The sequence below is a fragment of the Ammospiza nelsoni genome, chromosome Z, assembly GCF_027579445.1.
Source record: "Ammospiza nelsoni isolate bAmmNel1 chromosome Z, bAmmNel1.pri, whole genome shotgun sequence".
Classification (NCBI taxonomy): Eukaryota; Metazoa; Chordata; class Aves; order Passeriformes; family Passerellidae; genus Ammospiza; species Ammospiza nelsoni.
In genome coordinates, this window is record NC_080669.1 from 87,591,841 (window position 1) to 87,611,252 (window position 19,412).

At 44.6% G+C, this 19,412-nt stretch overlaps 1 protein-coding gene across 1 annotated transcript in view; it reads right to left on the reverse strand.

The window, feature by feature from the left end:
• MYO5B (myosin VB) overlaps window positions 1-19,412 on the reverse strand; it is a 149,933-nt gene that overhangs the window by 11,664 nt on the left and 118,857 nt on the right. The window contains exons 27-33 of the mRNA XM_059491981.1: window positions 18,696-18,758; window positions 12,679-12,918; window positions 10,083-10,180; window positions 4,567-4,644; window positions 2,151-2,349; window positions 1,370-1,463; window positions 213-356 (exon numbers count right to left, since the gene is read on the reverse strand). Coding sequence (XP_059347964.1) covers window positions 213-356; window positions 1,370-1,463; window positions 2,151-2,349; window positions 4,567-4,644; window positions 10,083-10,180; window positions 12,679-12,918; window positions 18,696-18,758 — 916 coding nt within the window. The remainder of the gene's footprint in view (window positions 1-212; window positions 357-1,369; window positions 1,464-2,150; window positions 2,350-4,566; window positions 4,645-10,082; window positions 10,181-12,678; window positions 12,919-18,695; window positions 18,759-19,412) is intronic.

Here is a 19,412-nt window from a genome sequence, read left to right on the forward strand (position 1 = left end):
GCTATCCCTAAGGGATTGTGTCCATCCTGGTCTATCTCCTTAGTGCAGCACTACTTTACCTACCCAAACTGCCATCACCACAAACATGCAGCCCCAGAAGGGATCAATTGAGAAGATCTATTTGTCTACCTTAATTTTTTAAACTCAAGTTTACAAACTCTTCCAGGCACGAGAAAGAGCAGCCAGGCAGAGAAGCAGAGCAAGTTCCCCACCTGTAATGAGGTTTCGGATGAGGAGTGGCTCATCTTCTTTGTAATATTCCAGCATGCCCTGAAAATCCTTCTCCTTCCTCTGGACAGCAACCTGCATGTTCCTCTCGTGTGGCCTCCTCTCCACTGGCACTGTTGTCTGGGATGCTGTGAAGAGAAAAGGTTATCAACACCTGGCTGGCACCTGGAAATCAACAACTATTCAGGCCCTCCACTGGCCTTGGTGCAGACACCAAGTCAAGAAGTTATATATTGAATTCCAATAATGTCACCAGCTTTGACAGACTTATAAAAATAAAAACAATCAGATCCTGGATTACCAGTCCACAGAGTTCTGACTCTGAATGAAAGAAAAAGTGCAAAACTTGAACTTAGAAGAGGAAAAAATGAAGCATTTTTTTATTTTCCAAGAGACCACAGGCTAGAAGGCAGCAACCCTAGTGAATGATTTTCACAGAGCCAGGCAAAAAGTAGGCAGGCAATGCAAAATCCCTAAGCATGGCATCTTCTGTCTGCCTGCAAAGCTGCACACCGTGGTGGCACACTGCTGGAGTGTAATAAAGCAGAAGAGACCAGCATGCAAATACTGCAGCAAGCAGCATGCAAATCACACTGACAGGGAGCAGCTGGGCGAGCCGTGGAAACCCTCCAGTTATTCAGCTTAATTTCACTTAATGCCTGGTTTCCAGAAATTAACTCATGAGATGGGGCTCTCTGATTAATCACGGCTTCTCCAGAGAACAGGAAGTGCTTTCTATGCAACACAGATGCCACGTTTAAGGTGATTTCTCATTAAGCAGAATATACATACACAATTTGATACTAAAGGGTTATAATTCCCCCTTCAAAATTGACAGATCAGAACATTTCCCTGCTGGCCACTGGGCTCCTTTCTGTACCTCTGCCTGGGTCACTGCAATGACAGGAATGACTGCAATGACAGCAAAAAAGTTTCCTCAAATATCCTCCAAACCCTGGTACAGGGTCAGTGTCAGCTCTGTGCCTGCTGCTAGCTCAGTGCCAGAACAAGCAAAATCTTACTTTCATAGAAAGAAAAATAGGAAAAAACCCTGAAACCCTGCAGCTCTCCAAGACTGGCCAAAGAAGTAAAACCCAAGTGAAGTTTCCCCCAACCCAGTATCTCCCAATGCACAAGTCACCTTCAAAATCTTGGACCTTCTTCATGTAAATCTTCAGCTGCTTCTTCAGCTTCTTTTCATTCTTTTCCAACTTTTCCAGCAATTCTTTAAGATCCTGAAAGACAGAAGATACATTTAAAAGAACTCCCAACATTAAACCCAAGAACAACTCATTTGGGGTGAGTTAGAGGCTGGAGTATGGCCTGTGCATCACCAAGGCGTGGTGTGAGCATCTCAGTGGAAGAGGAGCACTACCCACAGCATTTAATCCTGCCTGTTAATAACATTTAAACAGTTTTATTTAGATACTGGGGTTGTTGAAAAAAGGCAAAAACTCAGGAGGTGCCAACATTCCCTCCAGACTTTGCACACTGATACAGAAGGGGAGAAAGGGAAGATTTATGATCATCCAGGCCAACTTTTTGAAGTGGCAACTGCCTTTCCACATCCCAGTAAAAGCAAGTAAGATGAAAGACCTGTGCTGCCTCTGTGCCTAACAAAGTAGAAGGGTCCCCAGTGATCTGATTTGGAAGGCAGTGCCACAAAGTAGACAGGCTAAAAAAAGCATTTAAAAAATTTAAAAATAAAGCACCTGTGTAGTCACAAAAGTCATACAGCCACAGAACATCAGCTCAAGGCCAAGTGCCAACACTCTCAAATACACCAGTAGGAGATGCTGATGGATTCTGCAGAGTTTAGGAGGGGTGAAAGAGATCCTAGTGCCCTTCCCTCCACATTATGCCTCATATCTCCTTCTCTCAAACCATTTTTTGCTCTCTGTCTTTTCAGCACAGTTTCTTACCAGGTTTTCATTGGTCAGACGTGTAATTTCTTGCTGAAGTCCAAACTCCACCTGGACCTCTGGAGAGAGCTGCAGAGTTTGCAGGAATGCCTGCTGCTGTTTCTCCAGCTCCTCTTGCATTAAATCCACCTGGTTTTTCAGAGCCTCCATCTCCTCCTCATGCTCCCTTCTCTGGTCCTGGAGCTGTGCTTCCAGCAACCTGAGAACAGGACCACACTGCTCAGTCTGTGATGTCAGCATCATGGTGGTAACCACCATGTGAGTTTAGATCCTTCAAAATCTAAATTTCCCAACTTGGGAAACACTCTGTCAACCTCCCTATAAAACTGATGAACAAGAAGCTATTATTGCCACACTAGTCTGTCATTTGCTATACTGCAGATGAAATACTTTTGAAATTAAGAGATGCGAAATCAAAAGTTGGGATTTAAAAAAAAAAATCCCAAAGCACCCTTTTTTATTTAACTTCATCAAACATCCAGGTTCCTTTACTTGCACAGATCTGTGTTACTTTCTTACATGGCAAGAAAGTAACACAGATCAACACCTGCAAGTTTTGTTTTCAAAAGCTCAGCTTGAAGGACATTTGTTCCTGTGCTCCTTACCTGTTCAACAGAAATTCTCACTCTTGAAAACTGCCACTTGCTAAACAGAATGCCTTTCTAAATCCAGTGGAAACTTAACATCACTGAGATGTCAACTGCAGACACCCATGCTGAAGGTGATGGTGACGGCCTGGCAGGTGACATAGTAATTGATTTTAAGTGTCCCTTACCCTCTGATACATGGAAATGTCCCTTCAGCCCACCAGCTCTTGCCAGAAGATTGAAGAGACTCCAGAAGGTGTGAGGCCTCTGAGAGAGAACCACCAAGCCAGAAATGATATAGTCCCAGATAATACAGGACAATGGTGGCCAAGAGAAGGAATGCCCAAGGGCACTACCAAGCCCCTGCCCCTGCTGCAGCTCAGGGATGTGCCTGGCCAGAGCTAAGGGTCACCTCACACCCAGCTCAGGGCCTTCTGACACTGGATGCAAACAGCAGCCCTCAAAGATGAGGAGGATTCTGCTGTTGACAGCTCCACACTGATCCAGGACATGTACAGAGCTACAACTTGCACTGGTCCACTGTGAAATTGATTGTGATCCACACCTGTCAACTGTTTCCCTACAGGAACAACTATGCACAGAATTTTTTGTTGTTGTTGTTTTGGCATTTTCTGTAATAACGTTTTTATAAAAGAGTGCATGCTTTCAGGGAAGATTCCTGGATGAGAAGTACTAATCATCCCCAGGTTGTTTTGTGTGGTGGTTGTTTTTGTTGCCTTTAGAAAATTTAACAACACAGTATCTACTCCCACATCCCAGAACAAGACAGAAAAGCATGTTTTCCACCTATAGAAACATGAGCAATAATGCAGTCAGCCTCATAATCCTGTCAGGAGTTATATTCTTAATAGGCTTGGAAAATACAGACCCACCATGAAATAAGTATTAAGTACTTAATTTTCATTTTATTTCTTCATACTGGGATTAGTTGGGATTCAGACTGGATAATCCGTGAGACACCCTCAGAAGAACATGCTCCTTCTACGAACCTGGGTTCATACTTTGCTTGGAAAAACACATGAAATAATCTCTGTTATTTCTTCCTGTTACTGTCTGGTTTTACCCTGATACCTCTAGATGTGACCACTTTAGACTACTGTATACAAAATACTTAAATTTTTTATCTCTTTAATTTCCTTAAAACTTTAATAAAATATATATATATTGGAGCCCCATAAGCACCAAGCACGGGGGTGATGCAGGACAAGAATCCAGGAGGGATATTTTCCCAGCAGAGCAGGACCTGGGGAGGGCTATGGAACAAGCAAGCTATGGAAAAGCCTGTGTCTACCATGTGCCTTTGACACAGACAACACATGGATGGGAGCACAAAATCCCCAGGATCATGCAAAGGTGACAGCACTGGGATACAAGCACAGACTCTCCCCTTCCAACAGACAAAGGACTGGGAGAAAACCCTTCCAAGAGGTGCCATGTCTTAGTGCAATTTGGGAGAAAAACAATAAAATGGGAGGCATTTTTTGTCTTCTTTGAGATCCCAGCCTCCCAACCCCTCCATCACCCAATTTCCCATTAGTGTCACATAATCCTTACTGGATCACAGCTCAGGCATTAGTGACAATGGCCACCACCAGCAATGGCCAACTGGAACCGTGACTCCTGTGAAAATTATGGGAGGGTCTCAATTCCTGCAGTTTGGAAATCCTTCCTGCAGCTGCTCCCAGACAGGACAGAGGGCCCTGCCCAGGACCACATGGCAACAGCAGAGCAAGAGCAAGAAACAAGAGGGCAAGGAAAAGGCAGGAGAAGGCAGAAGCAGCAGTGGGGAAAAACAGAAAGTGTTTGACCTGGCAACTTGCTTTAAACCTTGATAAGCCAAGCCGAGCTCTCCATCTTCATTGAGATAGCCCCAGTCCTCAGTCTTGCTAGAAATAAAGGACAGAAAAAGGAAACAAGAGGACAGAGAAAGACAAAAGGTCAATTGAAAGAGAAGGGAGAAAGGTGCAGAAGCCTTATGTATTTCATTCAGTATTAGTTTTCAGAGCACACTTTCATTGCATTGCATTTCTTTTTCTACCACAGGGAAGGAGAGCCCTGCCCTGGTTGTGCCCCGTAAGACATTTTAAAAACAAGTTTCTCCATCTCTTTCCCACTGCAGCAACTCCCACTGGTCTAAAATAAACTCTACTTCAGCCAAGGGTTTCCTCAGCATTTGACTCAAACACATCAGTCTTTCCTCAGAGCAACCTTTGCTCCAAACACCACATGCATCCACACAAGATCAATCTCCTCTTTATACAGCCAGGCAGAATAATGGTCAGGAAAGTCTCATCTCACTTTAATACTTTTAGCAATTGGCTTTTTTACTCTCCTTTTAGCAGATTGTTTGGGGTTTTTTTCAAGTTATATGAGACAAGATTTATCTTCTTTAATGAGGGGCTCAATACATTACAAATGAGTGATGTAAGCTGGTCAGCTTGACCAGAAATGTTTGTTACAGCAAGATTTTACGTGGCTTTGATGTCAGTTAGAAAAAAGTGTTTGTTTTAAGCAATAACAGTTTAAAAAGTAAGCAAGGAAACCATCAAACATAATATATCATTATATTAAAAAAAACAAAACCAAACAAAACCAAAACACAAAAAGAAGAAAGCCAAACACACATTTTGAAAAGAGCTGTAGCAGATGCCGTTCCCTAACAAGGGATTCTCTGCATATTTCAGTGGCAAAGCACAACACAAACATTCACGAGCAAATTTTCACAGGAGGGAAGCAGTGAGAAATGTGGTGTTGCAGCACTGCTTTGAAGGGGCTCTGGAGGTGCCTCACCACCACAGACAGCTCGTGCATCCCTCCCATGGCACTGCTCAAGCACAGCACTTCTCAAATCTGGCAAACATTTCAGGCGCTGACACTTGCAAAGTTCATCTGTTAGAGTCACATGTATGAATTTCAATTAAAACCTTGTTGCTATCCCATACATAGCAGGTTTTCAAAAGGGTCTGCAGGCTGACAGATACAGGGAGGTTTATTGGTCTCATTTGCATGAATTTGTGACTCAAGTAATTTTTTTGGTTCATATAATCTTATCAGGACATATCCTCAGGCACTGAAAACCAAAGGAAAAAGCAGGAAGGTCCCCACTATTTATTGCACGTCAGAAACCTGTGAAATCTCACACAATGAGCAGCATTTTAAAAATATAGCCCTCCTTGGAAAAATAGCTTTCTTTCCTTTTTTAATCATAGGCATTGAGGTAAATGAGGAGAGCAGCTCAAGAAAGTGCCATTTTAAGATAAATATATAAAAATGCTGATTTAAGGTAAACCTGCACTAGAAATAAGCATTCAGTCCATCTCTATCAACACAGCACTGACTCAGAAATTACTGCACTCCCCCTCTCCCAGAAGGTCATGTTGACCGAGACATAAAAAGGGGTATTTTCAATGCAGTTAGAGTAATTGGCATCTGAATCATAATTTCCTAAAATGCTGGGTCAATCCTATTCTCAAATAAGGCTGGAGAGGAGTTAAAAGGGCTGATTCACAAAGCCCTTTATCCTCATCTTAGAGGCACAGGTCTGGGGAGCAGCTGGGACCTGCAGTCAGCAAACTATCCTCATCAAAAGCAAAAAATTCCTGCCCAAACACCCCCCTGCCCAGTGAAAGTAGTTTAAAGGAGGTGTATGTACCCCAAACCAGAGATCTTAAGTTTTGCATCTTCAGTAAATGATCCTCTCTTCATTAAAAGGGGGCATTTCACTTTCAGGCAGAGATGGACCTTTTTGTTTTAGGTAAAAGGAAAAATACTGTGCATCACAGACTAGATCTCTGGAAAAGGGGGAAGATACCCATGGGAGAGTGGGAGGCAGAGATATGGTAGGATCTCCACATCATGGTCTCTCCCAGCTGCAAAAGCATCCCTCATGTGAAGCCAGCATCAGCTCTTCACTTTGCACAGCAGCTGCAAGTGGGACTTGCCCAACAAAAAAAAAATCCAATTACTCAACAAAATCACTTGGAAGCTATCATGGAAGCTAATTTCAAAGGCCCAGCCTGATTTACCTTGAGCTGCCAGGTTATTTATTGTCTCTTAACACCATCACCCGGTCTCTCACTCACTCTGCATTTCCACCAAGATCAAACAGGCTTGAAAGAATGATCCCAAGAACCAAAACAGGGAACATAAAAGCCTACTTAGCTTTAGATTCAGTTATTGTAGGAGAAAAATGAGGTAGGAGCTAACTTGATTTTACTCTTAGCAGCTGAAATTCAGCAGAATTTTAGGGAAAAAAAAAAAAAAGGAAAAAAAGAAAGAAAAAACCTGATTCTAATGCATTTATAAAGTCTGATGTCAGTTCAAACTTGCCCTTGACCTGGAATCAAAGGGCTTTGCTCTGGAAGCTTTGTGGAGAGAGAATTCCTACACGGGCAGGGTTAGCAGCATCTGCCAGAGTTCTTCCTGTTTTCCTCCTGCTGTATTTAGAAGTGCTGCATGACATAGACATGGAGAGAATAAAAGGTTGATCTCGCACCAAAATAAAGCCATGCTGTGTCCTCAGGCTAAATAGCTAAGAGATGATGACTTGGAGCTAGGAGCACCTCCTGGGTGGAGTGAGGTTTAACCACATCCATAAGCCTGGCCTGGTGAAGAACAACCCCACCAGAAAAGCTTCCCATTAAAATATGTATTGATCAAGAGTAGAAAGGGAAGGCATTTCTGTTTCTCATGCTGACACCCTTGGGTATAGAGCTGTGTAAGTACAAATGCAAATTTTTGCTGGGGGAGGGAATGTTAATTTATGTCCACAAACACAATAATCTAGGCTCCCCAAGCATTTGTCTTCATCCATTTTATTGCCATCAACACCAGCCTACAGCTTATAAACCAACCCAATAAACAGACAAGTGAACAGGGAACCTCGTAATGGGGAGGCTTGTGGTGCTTAATGAGCCACTGGATAAATCACTGCAGAAAATCAGGGTGAGAGCGTATAGAGCTTCTGCTGCTGTATTTCAGGAGCCAAGCTCCAGTCAAGCTTCACGCAAGAAGCAGATGAGAGAATAATGAACTGACCCTGGAGACTGGAGATTTCCCCTTCCAAAATTTAAGAGACCAAAACCCACCAAGGCCAGATTACATGAACTTCTTAGAACTGCAGCTCACCCATGCAATTGCAAGGAGAGAGATTTGTAGTCCTGTGGAAAATTAGGTCCTGGAAACTTATAGGCCCTGGAGGGATTTAAAATCCATGTGGATGTGGCACATGGTTTAGTGCTGGCCTTTGCAGTGCTGGGGGAAGACCTGAACCTCAAGACATCTTTTTGAGCCTAAATAATTCTACAATTCAGTTATTTCTGTAGAAGTCAAGTGTAGAGACCAGAATGCTGGGAGGAGGACTGGAGCCTCCTGGCAGGCTACAGAAGGCCATGTGCACCAGTATGGCCAGATACCAATTTATACTGGGGACCAGTGACACCCCTGGTCAGACACATTTCCTGTGAATGCAGCAACCCTTATTTTGACTCCTTCACCAGCCCCTGAACACAAACTAACCTTCCCTGCATACTGGAAAATGTAGGGAGTAATTAAAGCTGTGCCCAACAATGGCATTTCACGTCTCATCTGAGCACCCATGGCTCCAGGAGAATGTTGGAAAGAAGGAAAAAGAATGAAAGAAGAGAAAATTCATAGAATTCATTAAGTGACCAAAACCTACTCCTTGCTGCAGAAAGCACACTGGGCTCCACTGATTTACTGACAAGAATGTGATGTGCAAATTAATCTCATCACCTCTGCTGCAGGAGGGGCAGAAATTTCATCAGCAAGTTCACTTCAGGAAAGCAAATATTCCACGGCAAATTAAAAAACCCCACAAAGACTAGTCCTGATTTAGCCAGATATGACACCCAGGTGAGAAACCAATGTCACAAGAGTCCTGGACCCCAACAATCCCCACTGCTCCAGGCCTCCAGACCTCATGAAAGCTGGCAGAATAGCCTCAGTCCAGCCATCAGGGTTTTAAGCTCCACTTAAATGGGCCCTTCCTCATATTCATACAGGTGTGAATAAAATCCTCATTAAGTCAAGTCCCAGCATGGAACGTTAACAACCTTCTGCAACCACTCTAGGAAGTAGCAAACCATATTGTGTTATTAAAAGCCATTAATCCACAATGGCTGGGTCTTCTTCCTTGCTGAATGGAAATTATTTAGGGGGGGAAAGATTCAAACATCTGTATTTGTCAAGAGAAAAAAATATAAACATTCAATTTCCTTGAAGTAAAATAAAAATTTTCTTTTCATAATGTCTTGCTGTTTAATCCATATAATTTTTTCTTCTTGCAAGATACTGCTTTATTATTTTATATTCTCCTGGGCAGCTGCAAGGACTGACTTAATGCTTGACAATATCCACCCATTGTTACTGTCAGGACAGATATATGTTCAAAGTATTAATCCTTATTGAAGCAAACTGGCAGTAAAACAGTTGTTCCTGACACTCAGTTTGGGTGTAAGAAAAACAGTAATATGAGTGTTTTCAGGGAATACAGCATGTTTGTTAGCTCAGTTAACCATGATGGGTTTTTGCCTCTGGGAAAACTAGAAGGGAACTGTGGCGTCTTCCCAACACGGTATGGGACACCTGAGGAACAACTGAGGGAGCTGGGGGTGTTCAGCCTGGAGAAAAGGAGACTCAGGGGTGGCCTTATCACTCTGTACAGCTCCCTGAAAAGTGGCTGTGCTCAGGTGGGGTTGGTCTCTTTCTCCAGGTGGCAACTGACAGAACCAGAGGACACAGTCTTAAGCAACTTCAGGGGAAATACAGGTTGGATATCTAAGTTTTTCACAGAAAGAGTGATAAAGTTCTGGAATGGCCTGTCTGGGGGAGGTAGTGGAGTCACCATCCCTGGATGCATTTAACAAAGCCTGGATGTGGCACTGGGTGCCAGGGTTCAGTTGAGGTGTTGGGGCTGGGTTGGACTCGATGGTTTTGAAGGTCTCTTCCAACTAGTTATTCTGTGAATTCTATGAAATAAATACAAATACAGTCCCAAATCTTAGTCTTCCTGCTATTTCCATACCGGAAGCAAAGTCAAAACCTGCTTTTGCTCATGTTTGCTTTTCCACCTGCTCAGTATGTGACTGGAACCAGATGATCTTAAAGGTCTCTTTCAGCCCAAACCATTCTGGGATTCTACAATTCCTTAAGACACGTGTCCTTGGTTTCACCTTTATGGCCCACCCTTGAGTCCACAGCACAGTCCCGAGGCAGGCAGCTGTCTGGAACACATTGATTTTGGTGTGGGTCCCTCTCTGACACAGAATCCCCCCCGTGCTGGCGAGGTCTGTGCCACACTTACCGGTTGGTCTCGCACATGCCCTGGTAGGCTTCGATCGCGTCCTCCTGGTCAACGTGCCGGTCGCTGTTGGGCCAGCTGGCATTGGGGGAGATGCTCTCCTAAAGTCAACGTGCAAAACACCCATGTGACTTCCTGCTTTAAAACTCTGCCCAGCCCTGAAAGTTCCTGACACCAAACCACTCCCAGTTATTCTATTTAAAGCATCCCTGTGTTGTTGTTATCTTATTGTATTTCATATTTCTGGAGTCCCATCTTAAAGTCCATACCTTCTTGCTGGTCCTATTATGCAGCTCCTTTCTGCAGCACAGTTCCTCATGGTTTCCACAGGGGCTCCTCCTGGGCTCTCGACCCAACCCCCTTTTATCCCAGAGCCCTTCATGAGCTACAGCTGCTACCCAACCAAGGATCCCACAGCTGTAGCTCATCCAGAGCAACAGGACCCACCTATCTAATACATAGGACTCTCACTACATATATATATATTCACAAGGACTCCTTTATAACAATACATATATTCAGGCCCCTACATTTCCCCCCTTTTCTTTTAACAATTTCTCAATTACTCAGTTACAATATCCATATCTGTCCCAGCTCTCAGGCTGCCACAGCTCTCGGCTGTCCGGGGGATTCCATACCTAATACATATATTCAGGCCCCTACATTTCCCCCCTTTTCTTTTAACAATTATACAATTACAATATACGTATCTGTCCCAGCTCCCAGGCTGCCACAGCTCTCGGCTGTCCTATCTTCCACTGTCCCAGCTCTCCGGCTGCCACAGCTCTCGGCTGTCCGGGGGATTCCATACCTAATACATATATTCAGGCCCCTACATTTCCCCCCTTTTCTTTTAACAATTATACAATTACAATATCCATATCTGTCCCAGCTCTCAGGCTGCCACAGCTCTCAGCTGTCCTATCTTCCACTGTCCCAGCTCTCCGGCTGCCACAGCTCTCGGCTGTCCGGGGGATTCCATACCTTCTCCTTGGCTGCATGTTCTTTATCACGTCGGGGTCACCAATTGTTGTTGTTATCTTATTGTATTTCATATATCTGGAGTCCCATCCTAAAGTCCATACCTTCTTGCCTGTCCCTATTATGCAGCTCCTTTCTGCAGCACAGTTCCTCATGGTTTCCACAGGGGCTCCTCCTGGGCTCTCGACCCAACCCCCTTTTATCCCAGAGCCCTTCATGAGCTACAGCTGCTACCCAACCAAGGATCCCACAGCTGTAGCTCATCCAGAGCAACAGGACCCACCTATCTAATACATAGGACTCTCACTACATATATATATATTCACAAGGACTCCTTTATAACAATACATATATTCAGGCCCCTACATTTCCCCCCTTTTCTTTTAACAATTATACAATTACAATATACGTATCTGTCCCAGCTCCCAGGCTGCCACAGCTCTCGGCTGTCCTATCTTCCACTGTCCCAGCTCTCCGGCTGCCACAGCTCTCAGCTGTCCTATCTTCCACTGTCCCAGCTCTCCGGCTGCCACAGCTCTCGGCTGTCCGGGGGATTCCATACCTTCTCCTTGGCTGCATGTTCTTTATCACGTCGGGGTCACCAATTGTTGTTGTTATCTTATTGTATTTCATATTTCTGGAGTCCCATCTTAAAGTCCATACCTTCTTGCTGGTCCTATTATGCAGCTCCTTTCTGCAGCACAGTTCCTCATGGTTTCCACAGGGGCTCCTCCTGGGCTCTCGACCCAACCCCCTTTTATCCCAGAGCCCTTCATGAGCTACAGCTGCTACCCAACCAAGGATCCCACAGCTGTAGCTCATCCAGAGCAACAGGACCCACCTATCTAATACATAGGACTCTCACTACATATATATATATTCACAAGGACTCCTTTATAACAATACATATATTCAGGCCCCTACATCCCTGGGGCATCCACCACACTACTGAGTTTCTGTGAATCCACACACATGCATTAGGAGAGATAACAGATGGAAGAAAGATGCAGTGAACTTAGGAAGAGGATAAGCAGGGTGCTTGGCTTGGTTTGAAATACAAAACACACCAAAACCTTGAGGAATGATAAGACAGCAAATCAATAAAGACTGAGTTTCTGGAAAATGTGCCCTTCCATTGGAATGTGCTCTAAATACAAATCCCATCCCAGCTGTTTGAGAGACAGGCTCCCATCCTGCCTGCATGTCAGAAGAAAGACATTACACCTACACCAGCCCAAACTGAGCAGAATCTGGTCTAGAAATTCTTTTCCCTCGCCCCATTTCCTTGCAGGAAAAGATTATTGCTGTGAAACATCACCAGGAAGGTGCTGAACCACACACATTGGTGCAGGGCTGGTGTGGGCTGGCTTACCCTCTTCAGGTGTGGGGGTAGGCACCCTAGAGCAGTACCAAGGCACAGATAGTCCTGGGCTGTCTGAAATGCCAGGGATTGCATTTTATCCCCAGGCAGCAGATCCTGTATCCCTGCACAACCCCCCATAACCTCCCTGTGCCATCCTGCCCACCAGAGCAGGAATGGCATTGCTCAGGCAGCAAGTGAACTTCCACCAACAGAGGGGAAGAAGGAAAAAAGAAAAACCATTATCCTCTCCTTTACCATGTTTTTCCCCGTCTCTTTCTGCTGGGCTGCCTTCATGATCTGCGACCTGAGGATGAGCACCTCCTCCTTGCGCACCTCCAGCTCCTCGTTGGCTGATTTCAGCTGGTTCAGGAGGAGGTTGTAGCCGTCCTGCACATCGTTGGAAGAGTTGTTCTGGGTGGCGTGGTCTGCGATGGCCTTCCTCAGCTCATTGAGATCATTTTTCAGCTTCTTGTTCTCTGACTCCAGCTCTTGCCTCTGGAAAACACCGAGCCATTAAGCAGTTTAAATAAACCGTGGTGCTTCATCCTGTTCTGAGATGCCTCTAGGCTGACTCAATTATTGATGGTTACAGATCAATGTAAGCCAGGATCTGGGTTTTGCTGCCAGCCCAGCCATCTGTGGTTCAGGGAAGGTTTTTGCTTTAGTCAGCAGCCTGTTGCTATTTAATAACAACACTACAGGGTGACCCAGGGTATTTTTTATTTGTTGACACTATTTCTAAACAAAAGCAGGCTGTTAAAGAAGCTAAGCATGCTCTTTTCTCCTCCACCTCTTTTCCTTCTGAATCAATAAATCACACAACCCCCACAACATTCAGCTCACCTTTCATATTCATTAGATAAGCTGGAAGATGCTGGTTTCCCCAAACCATCATCATGGCAGGCAACCCTTAGGTGAGCCACGGGTCTCTGAATTCCCTCTTCTTTTGTAATTCCCCCACCTCAGTGCAGTGTTTATAGCTGGAGGATTTCCTCACCCTGATGTCTCCTCAGCTATTGGCATTTGACAGGCAGGGCCAACACTGTGCTAGTTTGATGCCAACTGATTCTCCTGAATAACAACATCTTAACTGAGACAACTGAAGGGCTTATTCACTTTTGCATGGCAGCAGAAGACAGAAGAAGAGAGCTCTGGCAGCTAGGACAGCCTTTCTTTTATTCTGTCACCACAGAGCTTTGTTTGCAGGTGGCAGCACAACATTTGGCAGCTCCCTGCCACCACCCAAACCCACCTGGAGAATCCCTGTTGGGTCAAGAGCAGCTTTGCTCCTGCACATGGTGCAATCACAGAACCATGGAATGGTTTGGCTTGGAAGGGACCTTAAAGCTCATCCTGTTCCACCCCCTGCCATGGGCAGGGACACTTTCACTAGCCCAGGTGGCTCCAAGGCCCATCCAACCTGGCCTTGGACACATCCAGGGGCAGTTTTTCTGGGAAACCTGCACCAGAACCTCACTACCCTCACAGCCAAGAACTTTTTTCCCAATATTCCATCTAAACCTACCCCCTTCAAGCTTAAAACCATCAGTCATTGCTGTGGGTCACAGACCGGCTGGGAGCCAGACTCCTTGGAGTCCTGTTGACAACAACCCATCTTCCTTGGCATGACCCTCCACCTCTGGCTGCTGCATGGTGCCACCCAGGAGTGCTCCCTCCTGTCCCCATGCCCCCAGACTCCTCAGGGAACACCAAGCCCCAACAGGACCCTTGTCCAACACAGCACAAACCAACAGCCCTGCACGTGAGCTGATGACATTTGCTGTCTGATGAGGGGTCAGCTCTTGCCTAGGGACCAACCCCACCCATGTGGATTCTCCAGTCTACAACAGCACATCATTCCCCACTGTCACCCACATGCCTCATCTCCCTGCTGCTTACTGAGCCTTTCCACGGCTTCCTTTCACAACCCCTCCTATCTCTGGGATCTCTGCTTCATTATCAGCTTGGGCTGAGTCAAGCTAATGAATCCAAAAATGGCCGGGGGGGATGGGGGAAATTTATACAATTTACACAGTGTGTAGCTAGCACAGCTGTGTAAACCCCATTTCCATAGGAAACGGGTGTTGTAATTATAAATCCTTACAAATTATAAATAGCATGGCTTATCACAGCAGAAGTGTGAGCAGAATAGCTGATCTGGCATCTGGGCAGCATGCTCCTAGCTGAACAGACATCATCAGTATTGGGGCATATTCAGGTACTTTATACCAGCTGTCATGAAAAAAACAAAAGGATAAGAAATGCCTTAGATCCATCAATTCGGATTAATTCCACATTAACCATGCATATGAGACATGGGTTTTTCTGTAACTGGTGATTGAAGCAGGAGTTGGAAGTGTGTGCATGGTGGGAACTGGTGTCAAACTGGGTTTAACTCTTCCTGCTACATCACCCCTCACTGATGGTGAAAGCAGTTACTTGCTTTTCTACTAAAATAACTCTTCTGTGGGTTTTGTTATTTCCTGGGTAAGACCTCTGCTTTCCTTTTTTTTAACCTTTGCTCTCCTCCTCTTTGTGTCCCTTTCTTCCTCTCTTTTTTGTAATGGGTCAGTCACACTGCTAACTCCAAGGCCTGGTCATTTCAAGCTCTGGTTAGAAACAAAGCCAGAAAGACCAGGAAAGAAAGCAAATACCAATCACTCAGCTCCAAGAGCCCCTACCATACATTCCTTTCAAAATTTACATTTACGTTTATTCCTTGCTCCTTTCTTTGTGGATTTCATAGAGCAGTGTTAAAACACCTTCTGTCCCCAGCTCACACACTCTTTTTGCATCAGCTCTTGCCATGGAAGATCAGAAGCTAAAATAAAATGCTGTGGATGTGGAGATTTCTACTGGCAAAGTGAAAAATACTCTTTCTTCAGCATAGGTGAGTCCTGCTGATTTATTTGACAAATATCTGACAAATAAATTTGACCAAAAAAAAATTTTACAGTCAGAATGCACTGAACTTGAACTCACACTTGTCCCAACAGATGCAGTGTTAAAGAGCTCTGACAGGGTAACCCAAGCACTAATGGTGATGGAAATAGCTTCACTCTTTAGCAAAGGGCCCACAGAGCAGTGCTGGGGGAAGTGTGAGCCTGCCTAAGTCACAGGTCAGCACTGCCATGCCAGAATTTTGCCCCTCTCTTCTTTTCTGGTACTCTGCAGGAAAAGGAAATTATATCCTCCATGCAGCTCATTTATGATGAGCTGCCAATTCTAAGGGATGAAACAAGTGAGAAACTGAATTATGCATCATGCTCCTGTGTGGAATCCTAGAATGTGTGAGTGAGGAAGGACCTTTAAAGGCCATCTAGTCCAGCTGCCACTAGAACAGGTTGCTCAGGAACACGGAGTCAGAGCAAGGGTTTCTTGGTGCTTTCATTCCCACTGCCACTTTCCCAGCTTGAAAAAACAAGGAAAACACATTTTTCACTGGCATATCTGAAGGACATAACTCCCTGTTTTACATTCCTGGATAATGATTAACCAAACATCTGGCTGGGTATATTTTGGGACAACATCTCCTGAGAAATGCATTTCTCCATTACAAAGGACAGGTGACTTCTGCCTGTAAATTTATCAGTGTTAGCTCAAGTTTCACACATTTCAGTCTTACAAAACTAAAAAACCAGATGAGCCTCTCTAACAGAGCATTGTGCCTCACCCACTTCGCTCCATCAGAATCTGCATCAAGAACAGGCTCCCCAGCAGAGTCTGCATCAAGAACAGGCTCCCCAGCAGATGCTAAAGCCAAAGGCAAATCCCTGCCATCATGAGTGTTATGAGAGTAATAATTACAGTAATAATTACACCAAGACACCAAGCTGGAGGACAGCAGACAGCTATGAAGTATCAGACCATGTGCTAGTTGCAGAAGTCAAACCTGCACAGCCATCCAGTAGCACCCACACCTTGTATTGTCCTGCTTAATGGTCTGTGGATGCCAAAAATGTCTGAAATTGGACATAAAAATATGGAATCTTTCTTTAAAATAGTGAAGAAATAGTTTGTAAGCTAAGGAACCTTAAAGCTCATCTTGTCCAAACTGAAAGAGAGAAGGTTTAGATCAAAAAGGAGGAAAAATATTCCTGTCTGGGAGGGTGGGCAGGCCCTGGCCCAGGGTGCCCAGAGCAGCTGTGGCTGCCCCTGGATCCCTGGCAGTGCCCCAGGCCAGGTGGGAGCAGCCTGGGACAGGGAAAGGTGTCCCTGTCCATGGCTGACTAACTGGTACCTCACAAGCCATTCAAGAGCATCCACAAAAAGACTGTCCCCTGTCTGAGCTTTTAGGCACCTCAGACTATTTCCCCACGATAAAGTATTTTTAAGCTGGTAAAAATGAAAAATAAACATACTCACAAGAAACTCTTTAAGGAGCCAGAGATAGTACAAATATTTGAGCTATAAATTAACAGGAGAAAGAGAAGAGAAGAACAGCTTTGTCCTAGCCTTGGAAGCAGCTGTCAAGGGGGAAGGAGGGAAAAGAAGCCCTCAAAATCAGCAGTAAATCACTCTTGCATTGCAGACAGAGAGTTCAGGCTGTGTCCCATGTTCAGATGTAGGGAGCACAGCTGGGAAGTGTATTTGTCTGTCTTTTTCAGTGGACCTTCTCAGGAAAACACTCCTACAAGGAATGTTAATTCCCTGCAGGTTCATTTCCCCTCTATTTTAGACTAAAGTTTAACAAACCCTGCATTTTTAGCAACACATGCTGCCTATTCTTATGAAATAGTATTAATATTAATTGTAAATTTTTAAAAAAATTAACACTTAACAATTTTTAAAATTTGATAGGTATGTAGAACTATGAATGCTAGTATGTTAGTGTGCAGAAAACAGGAAAATCCAAAATCGGTATTTCCACTCTGAACTTCCAGGGTTGAACCTTGAAGAAAACACAGTTTGTGAGCTCATACAGAAGTCGGAATTCCAGAAGCCATCTAAGGAGGTGGTGGTGGTTCCCATCTGTTGGGTTTCCCCTTCCAAACTGCAACTCCACTTTGCTTTACCAGGTCAAGAAACTTAAATCTTCCACAAGTATGTTTAACCAACTGGAAGACACTTGGGCAATGACCTGGCCAGGCTTCTTCTCCAAGGGACTATGTAGAGGTACTAAGGAAATTCAGGGGGGTTGCCCTCCACCACGAAGAGCACATTTAGCCAGAGCTACACCAATATCGTGCTAGGAAAATAAAATTGGATTATTAAGTGTCACAAAAATCTACTGATACTCTAAGGGCTTAGTGAGGGTTGGACATCCTTTCCATCTCTAATTTCTGCTTTTTTTTACGTCCTTTGGAGGAGATGACACAGAAGGAAAAATTAGTATTATTACTGACAGATGGATTAGCATCATGCTATTCTGCAAAACATATGTTCCTCTGGACTTCTCAGTTGCCTTGCAATATTTTTTAATGGGATAGGGAGAGAGGAACACCAGAAAGTTAGGTCTGCACTGAAAAAACCAACAGCATAAAAAAATTTCCCTTAGTAGCGCTATTCTAGAAACTGGTTTTCTGAGGATAAGCAGCACATAAAAAGTGGTCTAAGACAGTTAAGGCCAGAAATGTTTGAATACAGTTAGAGCAGGAGGATAGAACCCACAGAAGCTGCAATAGGAGCCCAGGAGGTTTCAGTTGCTCTGATTGTCACAGGGAGAATGTGACAGGGACAGAAACTGTCAGGATTTTGAGCTTGGGAGCAAGACAAATTCTAGGGTAGGGCAACGCTGGGAAGACATAGGATGATTGTGGTCAGCCAGCACTTCTGACGGGAGATGGAGCCATTTAAAGAGGCTCAAATCACTCCACAGATTTATCTGGGTTTGACCTGAGTGGCACCTTGGGATAGCACAAGAAGATGGCTAAGAAGCAGAGGTGGAGCCTGGAACAACAAACAGCCCATAAGAATTTACACCTGCTGCAAAGCCAGCTGCTGAGACCTGCAGTGCCTGTCAAAGGGAGCCCAACAAAGTCCCAGAGGGAATACCTGCCATGGAAAAAGCCCTCTTCACCACCAGTGGGTTCGTTACCTCCATGGACGACTCAGAGACAGCTAGGTCAGCAGAAAACAGATGTCACCCCAGAGAGACACATATATGAGCCCATCCAAGGCCCAGGAGAGGATGGAAAACCACAGTTTTCCAACGGCCCTCTCTAGCAGAGCTGATTACGGCAGGTTTTGGATTATTATCACATTCACACCATTTGTTTGGGCTGCTTGAGCCTGCAGTAGGTTACAGCACTAAGGAGAAGCCTCTCACTCACCTTCAGGCTGTTGTATGCAAAATCTTCATGTTCTGAAGTCACTTCAGTCTTTATTTCATTTACCTGTGCAGAATAAAGAGTAAATTTTTTATTTAGGATCAGGCAGAAGAACTGGCACACAGCACAGGGTAGCTGGGCACATCTCCATCAGCATTCAGCCCTGCTGGCCAGCTCAACCATAATAATGTCATTAATTGCCATCAGACAGCATCCCAGCAACACCAGTGGGGCAGAGGACACTCCGAGAGAAAATGGTTTAATCTCTCATTAATATCTTGACAACTGTGCCTCGCTGCAGCTTTCAAACAATGACAGTCATTAAGGGAACAATCTCCAACACAGCAGTGGGAAAACAGGTTTTTAATCCTCCTGCAGCAGGAATGAGAGGCTGGGGAAGTCTCCCATTTCATGTCTTCCCTGCAAATTACTAGGGGTGATCAATAAGGACATCTAGTGTAGCAAGTAAATAATTACTGTTGATGATTTTGTTGAGTCTCCTACTGCATTTGTTCTAAGGTACACTGATCTCACACTGGAGAGTAATAATGAAAATGATTCCCAAACAAAGCAACAGGAGCCCCAGAAATTCCAAATATGTAACCAAGAGGGATGGCATTTGCCCAGCAATTTGTAAAAGAGCAGTGCTTCAGGGCACCAAGCACACAGCAGCACTGCTGTTTCATAGCACACTCTGGCCTCTGAGAAGCCACAGAGCCT